This window comes from Crocodylus siamensis, chromosome 2, assembly GCF_052110815.1.
Source record: "Crocodylus siamensis isolate JL-2025a chromosome 2, ASM5211081v1, whole genome shotgun sequence".
Lineage (NCBI taxonomy): Eukaryota > Metazoa > Chordata > Crocodylia > Crocodylidae > Crocodylus > Crocodylus siamensis.
In genome coordinates this window covers 12,685,223-12,701,892 of record NC_143396.1, presented here as the reverse complement: position 1 = coordinate 12,701,892, position 16,670 = coordinate 12,685,223, and the positions used below count along the sequence as shown (strand labels likewise).

The 16,670-nt window shown below is 43.7% G+C and overlaps 1 protein-coding gene across 1 annotated transcript in view; it reads left to right on the top strand.

The window, feature by feature from the left end:
* Window positions 1-1,238, top strand: part of RPIA (ribose 5-phosphate isomerase A) — a 29,754-nt gene extending 28,516 nt beyond the window's left edge. The window contains exon 9 of the mRNA XM_090035317.1: window positions 954-1,238. Within this exon, the coding sequence (XP_089891443.1) occupies window positions 954-1,051 (98 nt within the window). The 3' untranslated portion in view covers window positions 1,052-1,238. The remainder of the gene's footprint in view (window positions 1-953) is intronic.
* Window positions 1,239-16,670: the final 15,432 nt, after the last annotated feature.

The following is a 16,670-nucleotide window of genomic DNA, read 5'->3' as shown; positions in this document are numbered from 1 at the left end:
TTGGCAAGGTCACAAGCAACTGAAAACGGGGCTTTACGGTGACAAGTGCTGGACGGGTGACTGTGTTGTGCAGTCAGCTGCGCCTGTAAGACAGGACTGTCCTTCCACATGGCGTCAGCGGCCTGCTTTGGAGCGGTGTTACTACCTAGTAGCCTCTGGTCCAGGACAGGGTGCAAGAACCGTTTGAATCTATTCAGCACCACTGAGGCCACATCTACAGAGCTGTGTTCAGTTTTGGGCCCTCACTATAGAAAAGATGTGGACGAATTGGAGAGAGTCCAGCGGAGGATCACAAAAATGGTTTCAGGGGCTGGGGCACATGACTTCCGAGGGAACTGGGTTTATTTAGTCTAGAGAAGAGGAGACTGAGGAGACTAAATAGCAGCCTCCAAGTACCTGAAGTAGGGTTCAGAAAAGGATGGAGCTGAACTGTTTTCAGTGATGGCAGAGCAAGGAGCAACGCTCTCAAGTTGCAGCAAGGGAAGTTTAGGTTAGATATTAAGAAGAATTTTCTCACTAGGAGATTAGTCAGTCCTGGGACAGGTTACCCAGAGAGGTGGGGGAAGCTGCATTCTTGGAGGTTTTCAATTCCCAGCTGGACAAAGCTTTAGTTGGGATAATGTAGTTGGAGTTGGTCCTGCTTTGAGCAGGGGTGTGGAGTAGATGAACTCCTGGGGTCCCTTCCAACCCTCATTTTCTATGAGTGAATGGCATAGCCTGCCTCAAGGGAAGTAGATTACCCCCTTCTATTCCCATTCAAATTTAGGTTGGCTTATGCCCAGTAATTTAAGGACAGAAGTCTTGCCTGTAGCCGGGAAGCTTAGCATCATGAGGATGGTAGACTTTGCGTGCCGTGTTAATGAATAATGGTTCAGTACCTAACACGAAAGGACTAGAGCATACGGGGTTAGACCAGGAGATCACTAACTTGCCTGTGATTTCTCCATTCCCAGGCGTGGTGGAAACGGGCCTGTTCATCAACATGGCGGAAGCAGTTTACTTTGGAATGGAGGATGGCTCTGTCCGCATGCGTGAGAGACCGAGCCACTGACACCGGTCAGCCACGCTCTCCCCTTTGCCTTTGGCCAATTCTCGGCTGCTGTCATCAATGCCAATCTGAGATTTTGCCTTAACGAGTGACCGTCGTGACAGAAGAGGATGGCTTGAATGTCAACCGAATCCACTGATATGATACTGAATGTCTTTCTCTCTTCTCTCTCTCTCTCTTTTTTTTTTTTTTTAAACAAATATATTCTATTTCTATATATCTATATATTTTTACTTTACAGGAATGTTCTTTTTTAAAAAAAATAATTTGAACCAAAATTGCTTTAACACTTTTGTATTTATTTTTGAGAAACGTTTACCAAAAAGGACACTTTTTTTATGGAACTTGAACCCATCTGGTTGCTCTTATGGTGTTGGGGTTAGAGTGAGGTGACCACAAGTCTGTCTTCTGTTGTTTGCCAGGGAGAAGAATGAAGAATGAGGCACATAATACGAGCATAGCCAGTTTGGATCTGCTGATGCCTTATTTGGAACCTGTTTGGTTCTGTGTTTTATGCCTTTTTATTTTTTATATCCTGGGTTTTAATTGTATGGACTGCCTAGTTATTTTCCGTGTGTGACAATCACCCCTGGGCAGAGGGAGGCCACGGTCAATGTGTCCCTTAATGCTGGGACATGTGGTACATGAACCTGTGTCTGATCCTCTGCACAGAGGTGACTTTGTTCCTCTGGGCCAAAGTCTGCTGTGTTACACTCCTGCCAATCCATGTAGCTTCCATTAGTGGAGGTCTGTTTGAATCAATGGAGTTGCATCAGATGGACATCAGTGTGAACAAGGGCAAAGCTGGGAGCCTTAACCCAGTTTTTATGGAAGCATTTGAAAAATTAGCAGCGTGTCTTGCAGTAGTGGCAAATCCACTTGGTCAGGAATGAAGGCAATAAATCGGGCTTCACAGCTGTTGATTCAGGGAAGTTTAGAGCAGAACGCAGTGGAAAACTGAGTCTTCCTGCCTGAACTGAATGCAAATGTAGCAGGCGAACAAGGTACTCATTTAATATATTGTATTCCATGTCTTTGCATGGTGCTGTGTCAACAATGCCATCACTTGGTTTGTTATATGATCTGAAATAAAGAACTCTAATGCCAGGAATTTTTGCCTTTCGAAGTCATTTTTAAAAAAATAAATAGCAAGCTAAGTCCTCAGCTGGGATAAATCAACTTCACTAGGACTATGACAGTATGCATCAGCTGACAATCTTCCTTTGTTTGCATAGTTTGAAGGACTTTAAGTGAGACTTCATGCTGCCAGTGTCACCCGGGCTCAATCCACTACTTCATTTTTGACATTGGGGGGGGTGGAAAAAAAAATCAAGTATGTTGAAATTTAACTAAGTGTTGGAGCCCACCTGTTTGCTTAGCCACTCACATGTAAAATCTGTGAAACTGAAACTGTGTGCGCGCCTAAAAATGGCGTATGTCAGTAAGATGGAGTTTCCTTTTTGCAGAAAGGAGCTATTTTAGTCACCATAAGCCTGCGCACCCATCCTGCCTCTTCAAAAATAGTAATGCGGTTTTGTACTGAAAAAACTGGCCTATGATAGTGTTTCCAATAAAGTGATGACAGTGGAATATTATTGATTCCCACAGGCCTGATTCTATAGGAACAGTTTGTAAGATAATATATTGGCATAGAAGAGGCCTGAGGTTTTGGGCTCTTTATTTGGGTTTTTTTAAAATTTAAAATGCTATGTTGAAGGAGCATAAAGGCATTCTGCTTTCTAAAGTGAGGTCTTTGGGTGGGGAAGAAAATTGCTACTTTCTTTGGAGTTTGGCTAGCTTTAAATCAAATGGCTACTTTCCCAAAATAACAAATGTTATCCTGAGTCTTTGTACTTAATCATGTGATGGACTCTAATCAAAGGAGGCAATAACAAGCCTTCATATTCATACATACTCATATTTTTATAGTTAGGTGGGCTTGTGTAATGGTTTGCTGTAAATATGCAGCACTTTCCTGCACTGAGATTCTCAGTGGTATGTATTAAGGCTACTGTATGGGCTTTGTTGTCTGCCAGATCCTTAAACCCACTTTTAGGCCTTATTTTCCAAAACACAAAACTCAAAACCATTGTGGTAAGTGGAAGCTGTCATTGCTCCTCTGCCATCAAGCTGCTTCCCCAAAGGCCTGGGTCTGGAATGAAGAGCTCAGCCCTTCACAGCCGGGTGTGACAATGGTCATCTTTTAATTGTCATTGTTATGGGAATTGAACCTGTAATTCTTCTCCAGTCCACACAGTAGATGCATCCTCCATGTTTAATTTAATTGATTTACTTAAGTGTTATTTCATTAGTTTCATTAATCTAATTAATTTTTATACATACTTTTACACGCATTATTTAATGAAAAATAATGTTTTTTGCACAAGTATTTAAAAAATTTTTTATTCTTATTTTCTTCTTTTCATTCCTATCTTTTTTTTTTTCTTAATGTCTTATTTTTTATTTTCTTATTTCTATGTCTTCAAGTAAACCTTTTTGTGTGTGACTCCACTGTTGGGGGTCTTAATGTCATTCATTGTTTCCCTTCCCTCTCCAGACACTGTTTGCCACATCTCTGGGTTTGTGTCCCCATAGCCCGCCAGGTGCTGGTTTCCTCAGGCTGTCCCCCATGCTTTACCCACCAAATTCAAATCCGCATATCAACCATCCAGGCTCCTCCTCGGCTAAGAAGAGACCCTGGCCTTATGACTAGACAAACCCTCCCTGCCCACCTGGGAGTAGAAAGCGGCTTCATTATCACTTCCTCCCTCTCCCAACAGGGTGCTGAAATTCTCTGAGCATTTATAATAATGTGCATGAATTGGCACCCAATTAATTTCTTATTTCTTCACATGCATATTGGGCATTGAGTTAATGTGACCGATGGTAGGTAATGCATTTTAATGTCTTTGCCACATTTCACCCCCCATATACACAGATCAAAGGAAAACCTGTAGACTTCAGCCCTCTCCGGCTCCCTGGTCCCTCCCATCACCGCAGCCTGCCTGCCTCCCCCTCCCAATAAAGATAACGTGCTTATCAGACGGACAGAAGTGTTGCAACAATATTTTTAATTTTATTTATAGAAGCATCCAACAATAACTGCTGAATGGTCTAGCGTTCGGTGCTGATTGACTGGTGGCCTACGGAGCACCCTGTCCATCCGCAGCAACCAGAACGTGTGCGGCCAGGCAGTTTTGCACAATGGCTCCCTGACCAGCCTTTGCATGCTAGTCATAGGGGGCAACATGCCCTGCCTGTCCAGGTCTTTGCTTGCTGCCTCCCACTTTTCATCAGATCAGGACTTGCTGAATACCTCCTTCCTGGTCTTGCAAATATTGTGGACCACACAGGCTGCCATGATGAATGCCATAATGATTTCTGGCCCCACCTCGAGCCTGTAGTTCAGTGACCTCCACTATGTTTTCAGATAGTTAAAGGCTCATGCAATAGTCATCCAGTCAGTAACTTGTCCTCCATATATCTTCATGAGCCAGGCAGAAGGGGGTAAGCTGTGTCCGCGATGATAAGTGGAGGCACGGCAACACCCCGAATCACTGCATCAGTGACCCGGGGCACGTATTGTCCTTTTTCCATCATACTAGGCAGTGGTGAGTTTCAAAAGATGTGCATCATGCCTGCCTAGCCTGTATAAAGGTTAGGGAACCATCCTCAGTGATCAGCTTTGCCTGGAGGATCACCAAGGCAAAACCCTGTTGGTGAACGACTGGCTCCCCTGACATGGGGATAGGACCCGGATGCGTGTGCTGTCCAATGCATTTACGTGGTTAGGGAACCCCATGGCTTTGAAGCCTTCAACAACTTCCCTGGGAACATGGGGTCGGATGACGCTGTTTGCCACAATGTCCTGCAGCAGCTAGCATGCTTCACATATCTCCACCCTGGCTGTGAAGGGAGCCATGCCGAACTGGTTCCCGATGAAGCGGAGGCTAGTGGGGGTGGCCAGCTGCATGATGGCTGTGGCACACCCTCTTCTTTGGTGTGATGGGGTGATGTATAATAGTGTCCTGGTGTTCAGTGTGCAATGGCAGCAGTAAGACTATGTGCACAAATGTGTTCCTGCTCATGTGGAAGCTCTCAAACCACTGTTGATCCTCCCAAGTCGACAGTGCGATGCGCTCCCACCAGTCAGAGCTGCTCTTGTGGCCCCAGGCCTTGCGATTGTTGCTCTGTAGGTTGATCCACAAAACCCTATCATCCTTGAGATCCACGGCTTGCTCTCAGTTATCGGACTCCAGCTCACGGCCCATTGACTGGTGTAGCAAGGCATGAGAAGCTGCTACCTTGCATTGGCACCTCTGTAGAAGTCCCATCATAGCCTGCATTGCGCTCAGTAGAGTATCTCTGAGTGCCTCCATTCTCCCGTTGGACACCTCCAGCTCTTCCAACACATCTGGTTCTCCTTGCAGATTCCCTCAGGAGTCAGTGAGACCAGCTTGTTATGCAGAAAACATTTTTGCTCAGAGCACAACCTGCTTGCACTAAGCGGGTTTACTACAGAGGGCTTTTGAATAGGGTCATTAGCATTATAACAGCTATGCTGCTTACGTTCCCAAGCAGCTCGGGTTCCTGTAACCACCCCTCCTGTAAAACCCTCTGGAGTCCGATGACCCCGGAAACCCATGATCTGCCCAGGGCTGCAGATAATAGCGCTTAGTGGTACAATGACTAGACCTGCCATGAGGTATCACCCCAGCAAGCTCCTCCAATCCAACAAGGGCCGTGGAAGAAAGGTGGGTGTGAGGCTGCCACGCTCTTTTTGAACAGCTCCCATTATTCCATCAGTGAATCTTGTGAGCAGATAAGAAGTGGTTGGCCCAAAATGACCGAAAAAGGGTGCCTGGCTGCAGGTAGTAGCAGGCCCTGAGTGGCTGCAAACAAGTGCCCATCTGCTTTGGCCACCGATGCGCCTCTCTGCCCTGTACCTCCCTGCACGGCTCACTAACTCCCACGGTCTTTAAAACTCTGCCCTATGCCGCCCCCACCCCCTCTTCACCTCACAGCCCAGCCTAATCGCAGCTGCCGGTTCAGGTGACAGGTGTCTTAAAGGGTCGCTGGGGTCTCACATACCAGGTGTGGAGGTTGAGCTCCACGGGCTAGCCTCCTCCTCAGAAGCAGCAGGTGAGACGACTAGGACCCTGCTGCTGCTTTCTCCGCCGGAGCCCCCGTGAGTCACAGCAGTGGCTGGCGATGTCTCAGCAGGTGAGGATGCCCTGGAGACCTCTCTGTGCCTGTGCATTCATGGCGATCCAGTATCTTCATTTGCAGCTGGAAGTGTCTGTAATGGGCCACGTCATGCAGTGGGGTGCCCTGCCACTGTGCTCTGGCGACATCCCTGCAGAAAGCAGTCCGCAGCATCCTTGCCTTGACGTGACACTGGACCGCCGTCCTTTTGTGCCCCTGATCACCCATTCTCTTGGCAACATCAAGGTAGATGTGCCAGTTGGCTGCAGGCAAACTGGTGTGTGACCTCAGGATCCCCAAGCACCCTCTCCAAGCTCTTTGTTTCTGCAAAGGTCCAACTGGGCCTAGACCTACATGCCCTGGTCTGCTTCATTCTCCCACCACCAGACATCTCAGATCAATAAGGGGTAGCCCGCGGAGCTATTAGCTCAATTTATAAGTCTTGAGGTGACAGGGCCAAGGGAAGTTCACCCCCCTGCCACCCTGTTGTTGCTGGATGAAGTTTGGACTTTGGATATGTTGGTGCCAGGCAGGGTCAAGGCAGGAAGGGGGGCTCTGCACCAATACCAAATTTGCTTCTTATGGGCATACTTGTTCTGGACATCTTATTAGCTCTGCTAGGTCTTTTGGCCCTGTGTATGGCATGGCACAGTAGCAGGCTACCCAATGAGCCCTGAACTGAGTGTGCCACAGCCACCATTTGCCCTGGGCACCCCCAGGCTCCCAGTTGGGGCATGGCAGGCTACCCAGCAACCTGTTTGTCAAGACACTGCTCCCAGCAGGACACTGCTCAGCAGTTCAGACATAGCCCACGAGGGAACGAATGCTGGCAGAAGTCACTCGCTATTCTAAAGTGGGCGTGCTTAATGGTCATGCGGGCTCACAGTACTTCGCTTGTTAAGTTTACATAAAGCTGGTGAGCAAATTAATGGCATTAGGGAGACAATTATCCTGCAGCAGGCTGAAAAGGGATTTTTAGAGGTGCAGGCTGGATGGGAGCAGGGGTTCCTCACCAGGGTTGCTGGGCAAAGTCTGAGGATTTTTGCAGGGCATGCAAGAGCTATGCTCTGCGAGTGGTGCAAGTTTAGGCGCCAGTCAGTGGGGTTTACCAGGGCTCCCCGCTGGTGTCTTAAAACATTCATTACCCAGAAATACGTGCAAATTGTATTGACATTGGAGGGACAAGGGGGCTCACTACACAAAAATTGTAGTGACACCTGATGGACAAAGGGGTTCACCACATGGCATTCAGTGAATTAACCTGTACACGTGAGTGATTAATGGCTGCACTGATCCGAGTTGTGTCATCGCAAACTAAACTACATTGGGATGGGGATTAGTTTATGATGATGCAGAATCATTTAAATCCCCAAGAGCTCACGTACAATTTTCATCACATGTACAAGCAGCCTAAAAGTTTCTTTCCTGGTGTCCTTCAAGTTCACCCATCTAGTTCTAGAGCAGCCCAGACTTCTGTGGTCCATAGCTCTGGTACAGCCTGCCAGGGGAGCTGGAGTTGACGGTTCTTCCCAGCCTTACTGAAGTGTGAGGATAAATACATTAGCAAGTGCAGGGTGTTGGGACAGTACAATTATGGGGGCTGTATAAGTGTCCCAGACAAAGCAACAGCTTTAGTTGAACTTGGGAACCTAGCACAACTTGTCTTGGCCATCAGCTCTCCCACCGTGACAAGGCTAGCACTGCTTTCTAGGCCCCATCCAAGTGCAACTCGCAAAGTAATGTTCAAGAGCTGCTAAAACTGATGTGTGTGACTGAGCGTCCTTCCTTGGTGGATGAAGCTTGCTGCCGCAGAGTTGCAACGCCAGGCAGCCTCCTGTGCTGCAGGGGCTTGGACTTCCACATAGAGCACATCCTTCTCCCCAAGGGGGCAGGTGGCTGGGGAGTGATGGCATAAGCATAGCAGCTCAGGGTGGCCTCTTGCGTAGCACTATGCAGTATTACCACTGTTTGGACATGCACTTTGCTAGCGGCAGCACAGCTGAAAACTGCTGTCAATGCTGGAGTGAAATCTGGATAAACTGTCCCGGCAGGAAGATGCTGTGCGAGCTTGGCTTGCAATATAAGTGACAAGAGCTTTGTTCCAAAGGGTTTTCACAGCATCTCAGCTGGCAGAAGATCTAATACTGACCTGAAAACTTGCCTGCCCTGGATATAGTTGATGGTTTTAGATCAGGGGTGTCAAATTCAACTCAAGCCCTAGGCTGGATCTGGACCACGGGGCCCTTTGCAGGCCACATCCATAGGGCAAGTGGTGTCAGGGCAAATGGCTGTGGCTGTGGCTCGGTTGGCAGCAGTAGGGCACGCAGTCATGGCACAGACCCTGCTACCAATGACCGTGTTCAGCGAGCCCCTCCACTAGTCCTGCTCCAAAATTTCCTGGCCTGCCAGGAGGCCAGCAGGCTGGAGGGAATGGCTTCACAAGCTGGACCTGGCCTGCAGGCTGGATGTTGGACATCTCTGCTTTAGATGGTATCTTCTACAACTTGCATCTGTTTGAAGTGACTTGAAGGGAGGATGCGGTGGTGTGTTTTCAGGTGGGATCAGTCAGATCTTGCTAAATTCCTTCCCACTCCTCTTTATTTTGTTCACTAGCCCACACTCCTTCCCTCAGGGAGGGGAAGCAGCAGCCTCAGTCCTGTCACCTGAATGGGAATATAGAGCAAGCAGATCCTCCGACTTGGGTGGAATTGTTCCAGTTTTGTGCCAGTGGAGCCAAAACTTTGTCATGTCCTGTCCATCAACAGGTCCCTTTCAATCACTGCCTGTTTTCACAGAGGCCATCAGGGGGTGCTCCAGAATAGTGTATCTTGGCCACTCAAGTCTGCCCACGCAGCCCTTACCTTCCCCTGTTGAAGAGTGGGAGTCCTTAACTTGAGTCTTCACCCTCGATCCCTCTATGAACCTTGTCCTAGCTTCCTGCTCCCCCACTGCTTCTTGGCTCCATCTCTAAGGGGAAAGAGGAGGAAGCAGCTAGCACTTCGACGTGTGTGTGGCGTTACCCAAAATTGATGCATGTGTGAAATCAAAACCAGCACCTGGGAAGAACTGGTTTTTTCCATCTCCCTCCGCATTACTAAGTTGTTAACTCTTTTCAGTACCATGACCCAGTTTTTGTGGTAGCCGAAAGTGCTGTTTTGCCGCGTTTTAGAGAAGGGCGAGAGTTAGCTATGCCGACCTGAACGCAGCAAAGATGAATCAGTTTTTGATGCCTACAAGGATCTGTCTAGCTGATTTCAAGAGGTCAGTCCCCAACTCCTGTGTAGGCTCTAGCTGCAGGGCTCATCTTAAAAGGTAATTATTCTCTGTTACTAAACACATGAGAGTTACACTGCAAGTAAGAACATTCCCTATAAATAGTGTAACTTCTGTATCTAAGGAGGGTTCATCTTTAACCACCAAATAACATCTTCCACAATTAACTTCTCCAGTCTTTTTGGACTTCTGGCTTATCACTTTTCATTCTGGAAGTCAAATCCTGATTTGAACAGCATGGTCAGCTTGGGATGTAGGATTTGCTGTTGTCTGTCAGTCTTCTTCAAACCTCCTTGAGAAATGGAGCTGCTGTTTCTCTTCCAGGCTACTCCATTAAAGCATAAAACACTCTGAACACATTCTTAGAAGAAAGAGGGGATTGAAAAGAATTGCAAAATGTCAGTCCAAATAATGAAGCAAGGAATGGATGTATATAATAGATACATAACAGATATATTTGGGATTTTCTAACATGGCGCATATAGTATGATTCAGGATTTTCTGGTCCAGTAGGTCCTTATTACCTGATGTTTACCACAGTGAGCAAGTATAACCCTCCTCCTGCACATAAACTCTGGGTAACTTTTTTTAATCTTGTGCACAACATAACAAGTGACAGCTGTATAATTAGCATCAAATCACAAATTAACGTTGCTTCGGAGTAAATACAAACAATACAAGAAAGGTCAATAGCGATACTCAGATTAGCAATCGAGAAAAATAAAGTAAAACACCTGTTCCTGTAAAATAAATAAAATTCAGTGAAGTGCAATGAATTAGCCTTAACCAAAGACATAAATGAATCCGATCAACATTAGTTGCAACATTTGACTGAATTAAAACAGAGCAAAAATCTTGATAAAATAAAGCAGCAACCTAGTAAGCCAAAGCATGTATGTTGAAATGTATTTCACTATATCTTATGTAGTATTTCAATTTTAGAGTTCATTTTTATTATCTCAGAGTGCCTTTGAAAAAATTGGCATAAAAAGAAAGAAAATAACCAAACAGACTGCAGTGATTATATTTAGCTGGCACATCATATCATTTCATTCACCGAAACGATTAGAAGCAAATCAGAACAACTTAGCCACTTGCTGAAAAAACGTCCTTGCCTCAGAGAATTATCTTCAGTTGGTGTTATTGAAAATGTGAGGTCTGATCCAACTCCAATGTGGGGCTATGTAAGTCTTTCCAGTGACTTTAACAGGAGTAGGATCAGAGTCATATCAATGGTTAAATTCTTCTCAGTAAATCTTGGTAAAGGTAAAGGAACTGCAGTATTGACCCCCAAAGGCAATTGGTAGTGAAATCAGTAATGTTATTCCAGATTTTTGCCGGGTGCTCCAGAGAAAGTATTAACCCCAGCATGTAAAGAAGTCTGCACAGGAGCTAACATTTCAAAATTGTAAGTGATTTTGAGAGAAATGAAATCAAATCTTCATTTTCAAGGCAATTGTTTTCATATTTCTAGCATCATGCTGCTGAATTCCTCTAGGGCTTCTGTGCTTTCCTGCTTCACATGCTGTATCTGTGCAAAGGGAATCGACGTGTGCCCTGTAGAATGAAAGAAGAATCTGCATTTGGACGTTGAATAAAACGATTTGTGTTGCACAACACGATATCTGGAATCTGGTGATTGAACAGTTCATTTGGCATATGCAGATACAAGATAATAAATTGAGAGCCCCTGCCAAGTACTTATGTTTAATGTACATTCTTTTCTTTAACAGAGATTAAAAATAACTTGCCACTATTTTGTGCATAAAACTACAGCATCTTTCATAAATCTTCCCTAAGGCCTGAATCAAGGACCACTGAAGTGAATGGGAGTCTTCCTATTAACTCCAGTGGACTTTGGATTTGGTCTTTCAATCCAGCAAGATCGGATCTGTTCATAAACAGGCACTGCTTGATGATAACATTTCACTGGTAACTTCTTACAGACCTCTCGTATCCCACATGTGTTATCTCAGGTCGTGAACTTGTAATAAATTCTAAATTCATGTAAAGTCCCTGTTGGGTTTTTTTTTTTTGGACCAGTCTGTGTAACTTCAGCTACAATGTGAAATAATTAGAAAAGATTTAATGTGCTTACACTTCAGTTGCATTTTCTTTGTATGTTTGCAGCTACACAGTAAACTTCCTTAATTACGCTTACCACCATGCATCAACATTTTCAGTATGCCAAAGTCAATGTAATAAACTAAGCATCGTGCCAACCAGTGACTCCTTGGGCAGCTTTTACTATGAGTCAGATTAGGTTATTACTTTTTATTAAAAAGAATATAAAATATATTATAAAATATTTTCTTTGCAATAATGTTAGATACGTTTTTAAACTGTTGTTTTCACACAAATCTTGTCAATTGCAAACTTTTACAGCTGGTGATTCTGCATCTTAGTTACAGGATTCAGGACATAAAATGGAAATCTTGGAGCAAGAGAAGAGTGACTAGTAATTTTGGTTGCTTCTAGCAGGAGACAGCTTCAAGGGTCCTGAGGACAGTGGTCAGCACTTCATTGTGATTGTACGAAACAGCTTTGAATGCAGCTAAAATAATTTTAGCTATCTAAATGCCCCATACTTTAACGCCCAGATTTAGCTTTTCACATCTATACCAGGAATCTGGTTAGTCACCATATAAGCGCAAAGTGCATTTTGGGGTTAAATTCTGCTAAAAAATATTCAGTCCTCTTTAGAATGAATTTGCTGAGTACACTGTCACAATATCTGAATTGTGTCCTTTGTAAACATTGCCCTGAATTTAAAACGTGACTTTGTGGGAACCTCCCAATGCTAAAATATGTTCTTCTAATAGCAAATAGCTAAACAAGGATTAGCTACGATCTTTTCTGCTTACAACAACATCATTCAAACTGGTTCCAATCACCTCGACCAAGCCCATAAGGGAGCCCTTAAAGAATATAAACCAAAAGCGAAACTTTAATTCTTCCCAATCATTTTCAAAGCTTAAATTTTAAGAGCACATAGCTGATTTCCTTTTCACACTGGCTCTGTCTAAGCAATAATCAATACAAATCAGAAGTAATAGTAATCAGTACGTTTCAGCCCTGACTGAATATGTTTAGCTGTAACAAATTAATTTGAGAAGCCCTTCTATGTATTTCTATAGATTAAACAGTCCAGTTTTCAAGTGGATTAGTTGCTCCTTTCTCCCAATCTCACTTCTGTGTGAAATTAGTCTGTCCTGCTTTTAATCATTATGAATGGAAATTTTTTGTTGCTGTTATTTTCTTTATAACTAATTCTTAAACTATCTAATTCTTTACAGCACTGAATAAAGTTGGATGTTTTTAAATTGACAGAGTAACATTTCTCTTTCAATTATTCACCCTCAGAATTACTGATGTATGCGGTAACTCTGATATATCTACATCGTACACGTCAGCATAAGCAGCCACCAAGTAGGAAAGAAATCATATTAATTCAAAGTTCTTTTTTGGTAGAAGATGTTCACTGTAAATCTTCCAATTTCCTTCTCGGAAACTCTATTTTTAATTCTCTTTTCATTTTTAAGCATACTGTAGCTAAAATATTGAGAGATACTGTATAAAACTGAATTTTCTCATTACTTTTTACAGTAAGTGCCACACTTTAGTGGTCTCATTAAAAAAAGTCTGAAAAGAATGGGAGAAATTCTTTCTGGATGAATAACCATTGGTTTTATTAGGGGTACACAAAATATGAATACAGTTGAGAAGGCTGAAACTTAAGAAGAAGCACTTTTAAAGGGATATGCATTGATGGACATAGAGGATAGTTGATCTAAAATCAAAATACGTTGGTTCTAAATCTCAAAATGAATGCAAAACCACAATCTATTTTCTAGATCTGCAGAACGACTGAAGAGCAGTCAAACTGTTTCGAACACTACTATATCACACATAAGACAAGGATTTAAGTAGTCTTAAAGCTTATAGCTTATCTGCTTCATTTTGTTTGCAAGATAAGCAGGTGTCCAAAATTGTCTTGATTTTATGTTCCCCAAAAGATGCTTATCTTGCTGGGATCCTATGACCCCAGCTGACTTCCTGCCCTTTGGGCAGGGGGCTGGACTCGATGATCTCCCGAGGTCCCTTCCAGCCCTGATGTCTATGAAATCTATGAAAAGGAATGGTACTCATGATATGAAATTAAGTCTAGTAAAACAAGCTCATCTGTGGCAACAGTGACTTGGTTTTGCTTACTGCTGGTCTGTTAGTATGTGATCATTTTTAATGTGTAAAACTGAAGCAGTTACAATGCCTTCATATCGTATTTATATTTCCCCCTCCCTGTTATGTTTGTTCATTATTAAGACTTCATTGTACACGCAGTACAGGGGATAAAATGACTGGCAGATGCCAGTTTACTTTAACGGGTTTGGGTTAAGCCCTACATTCAGCAGGTTTGGTGGTTATGCTGCTAAGCCACGTCAGAGAAAGCGTTCAGGCTGCAGTTACAATTGCTGAGCAATTAGTTTAGAAAGGCAGTATATGAGGAGGGTCTGATTCTGCTCGGAGTTATACTGGTGGTGGATACCTCATATGATTTTACTAACTTAAGGTTTCTGAAGGTCAGAGCAGAACATTTGATCATGTAGTTGGGTCTTCTGTTTGACAGACTAAAGAATCCCATCTGGTTAATTCTTGTACAAAGTGTAATGCAGTAATTTGTGCTTGACTAAAGCATGTCTTGCCATTTTGATTGGAAGACATCAGGAGAGGGCAAATCCCTCACTTCCTTTGGTAGTTGACTCCAGATATTGTTACAACTGAGATAATAGAACTAATAGGATTTATTGAAATCGGATGTATTAAAAATTTGCCTTTTTATCTGTAGCTGGTGGGAAGATTCCTATTCAAAATCCAGAATCCCCTTTTCTGTCTAAAGTTTATAGGCTTTATGCAGTCCATCGTCCAAGCTTATAGACATTATGCAGTCCATTGTGATCTTTTTGCAAAGTAGTGATATTATTAAAGGTGAAGTCTTGTGAAACTGTCATTTCTAAGCAAGGTATAAAACACAGCTTCTTCTCGCAGTGTGCTGCCATCTTAATAGTGCTTTTCTGCTTAGCATGTCAATAGTGGACGCATTGCCTCTCACTGAGCCTCAAAAATGTAAAAAAGTTAGTAATGACCAAGAGTTGTCACGGCTGTTGGGTGAAATGATTTGGTGGTCTCAGCTTAATCTATGGTAGTAGATAGGGCTTTGCACAATTAACTCAATTGCTGCAAATGGCGCAAAGTAAGCCACCAGAGAGGGCATGGAGGACATCTAAGAGATGACTCCCTCAGATCATGGCTGAAACAGAGTGGTACGTAACTGTGCAGAAACTGGTGTTACCCAGACTTGTTCTGTAGATAAGCCAATTTTCACAGCATTACTTTGGGAACCACATGATAGTGCTCTAGGATAGCGTCAGCATATTTTGTCTAATTCTTTATTGTATGTGTTGTATCAAAGTCTTTGAACTGATCTCTTTGCTAAAAGATCCACTTACATTTGACCCCCAAATCACTTGCAGTCTTATCTCCAATTCACATGTGTGCATCACAGCTATACCGTGGGGTCATGACAGTTCCTGAAAGCTCCTCTTCCTTCTTGCTTGAGAACTCAAGCAATACGTCCCTTTAATATGATCATGTTTTTGAGATCTTCACTGAATGTTTTGCTAAGGGTCATTCCATTCTGGTGTGTTTTGATACATGTTTTCTGTCTGTATTCATCCTTTTAAAGCACTGAGTCACTTTAATGGCTAAGCACTAACTCAGCTACTCTACTTACAGCATGGGGTCAGGATTACCTAGCCAGCAACTCACATTTTGGAGTTCCACTTACAGCTACACCATTGGCTTGCTACATGACCCTACACAAGTTATCTGGGCCAATGTTTCCAAATGTGTGTGATTACCCTAAGGCACCTAAAGATATATGAAAGGATCTGAATAAGGGGGCTGATTTGCAGAGGTGCTGAGCTGGGAGTAACTAGAAACTGAAACTTTTGACTATATGGATTTAGATAGATGCCTAACTAAAGGCAGGCAAAGTTCTTTGAGTAATTATAGGCAGCCAAGGTGGCAACTTAGCCTGAACCTGTGGGTCCATCTGTCTATTGTTATACCCATGAGTGTCTTTCACCGGAGTGTTGTGAGGCATACTCAGTTGTAAAGAGCTTTGAGGTGTTCATCTAGAAAGAAGAAATAAGTCTTATTACTATTTCATAGACTGGATTGTAGGCAACCACATAATTTAATCATGACCATCAACATGAGGGACAGTTTAACTCCCATGCTAGGCCCTTGTGTGGAGCTGTTCATGCAAAATGTGGGAGTCAGCTGCTTCGGCCTTCACCTGCATTAATTCCTCCTCTCACCTCTCTGCTGTAGAAATTCCCTCTGGGGGGCTGTCTTGGGCAGGGGGTAGCTGACAATGCATTTCTGTTAGGACTATGCCACTAAATTGCTGGAACCAAGTGTTGTAAAGAGCTTCTGTGTGGGTACAAGGTCTTTTATTGCGTAAACCCCCAACCCTGTTGTGGGTTTGTGGAGTTTAAGCAGATAAATGCCCATTTTTTTTTCAGGATATCAGAGCTAATGTGTTTCATTATTGACCAACCACTCCTCAGATACCCTCCTCTATAATGACCTGGAGGGGACTGCTCTGTGGAACTCTTTAACAGTTTTAGGTTTCCTGTGGATTTTTCCTCGGGCCACAGTTCATACTGTTTCTCCTCATAACATCAATGAAAACATGGCATACAGCTTATACTGTGGGTTGTACAAGCTCACCAGTGACCCTGACTTGATGCTGGCCTGTACTATAATCCATGGTAGGGCTTCTTCACCAGCTAGATTACAGCTACTGTGGATTTGTCAACCCATGCTGCAACCACCCCATTCATTTTCTGTTGAGGCATAGCCTCAGAGGCTAAACTGGGATCTTCAATGGATGAATCAAGCAGAACAAAGGCTAATTTCTTTCCATTCACCTCCCAATGGTTCCAGCAGTGAACTCAGACTCCAGACTATAATTTCCAAGTAACTCAACTGAAACCAATGGAGTTTCTTTGGATTTGTGCCAGGGTTAGAGTGCTATCTTCCCTTTCTCACATGACAACGGTAATCTGTATTTGTCCAT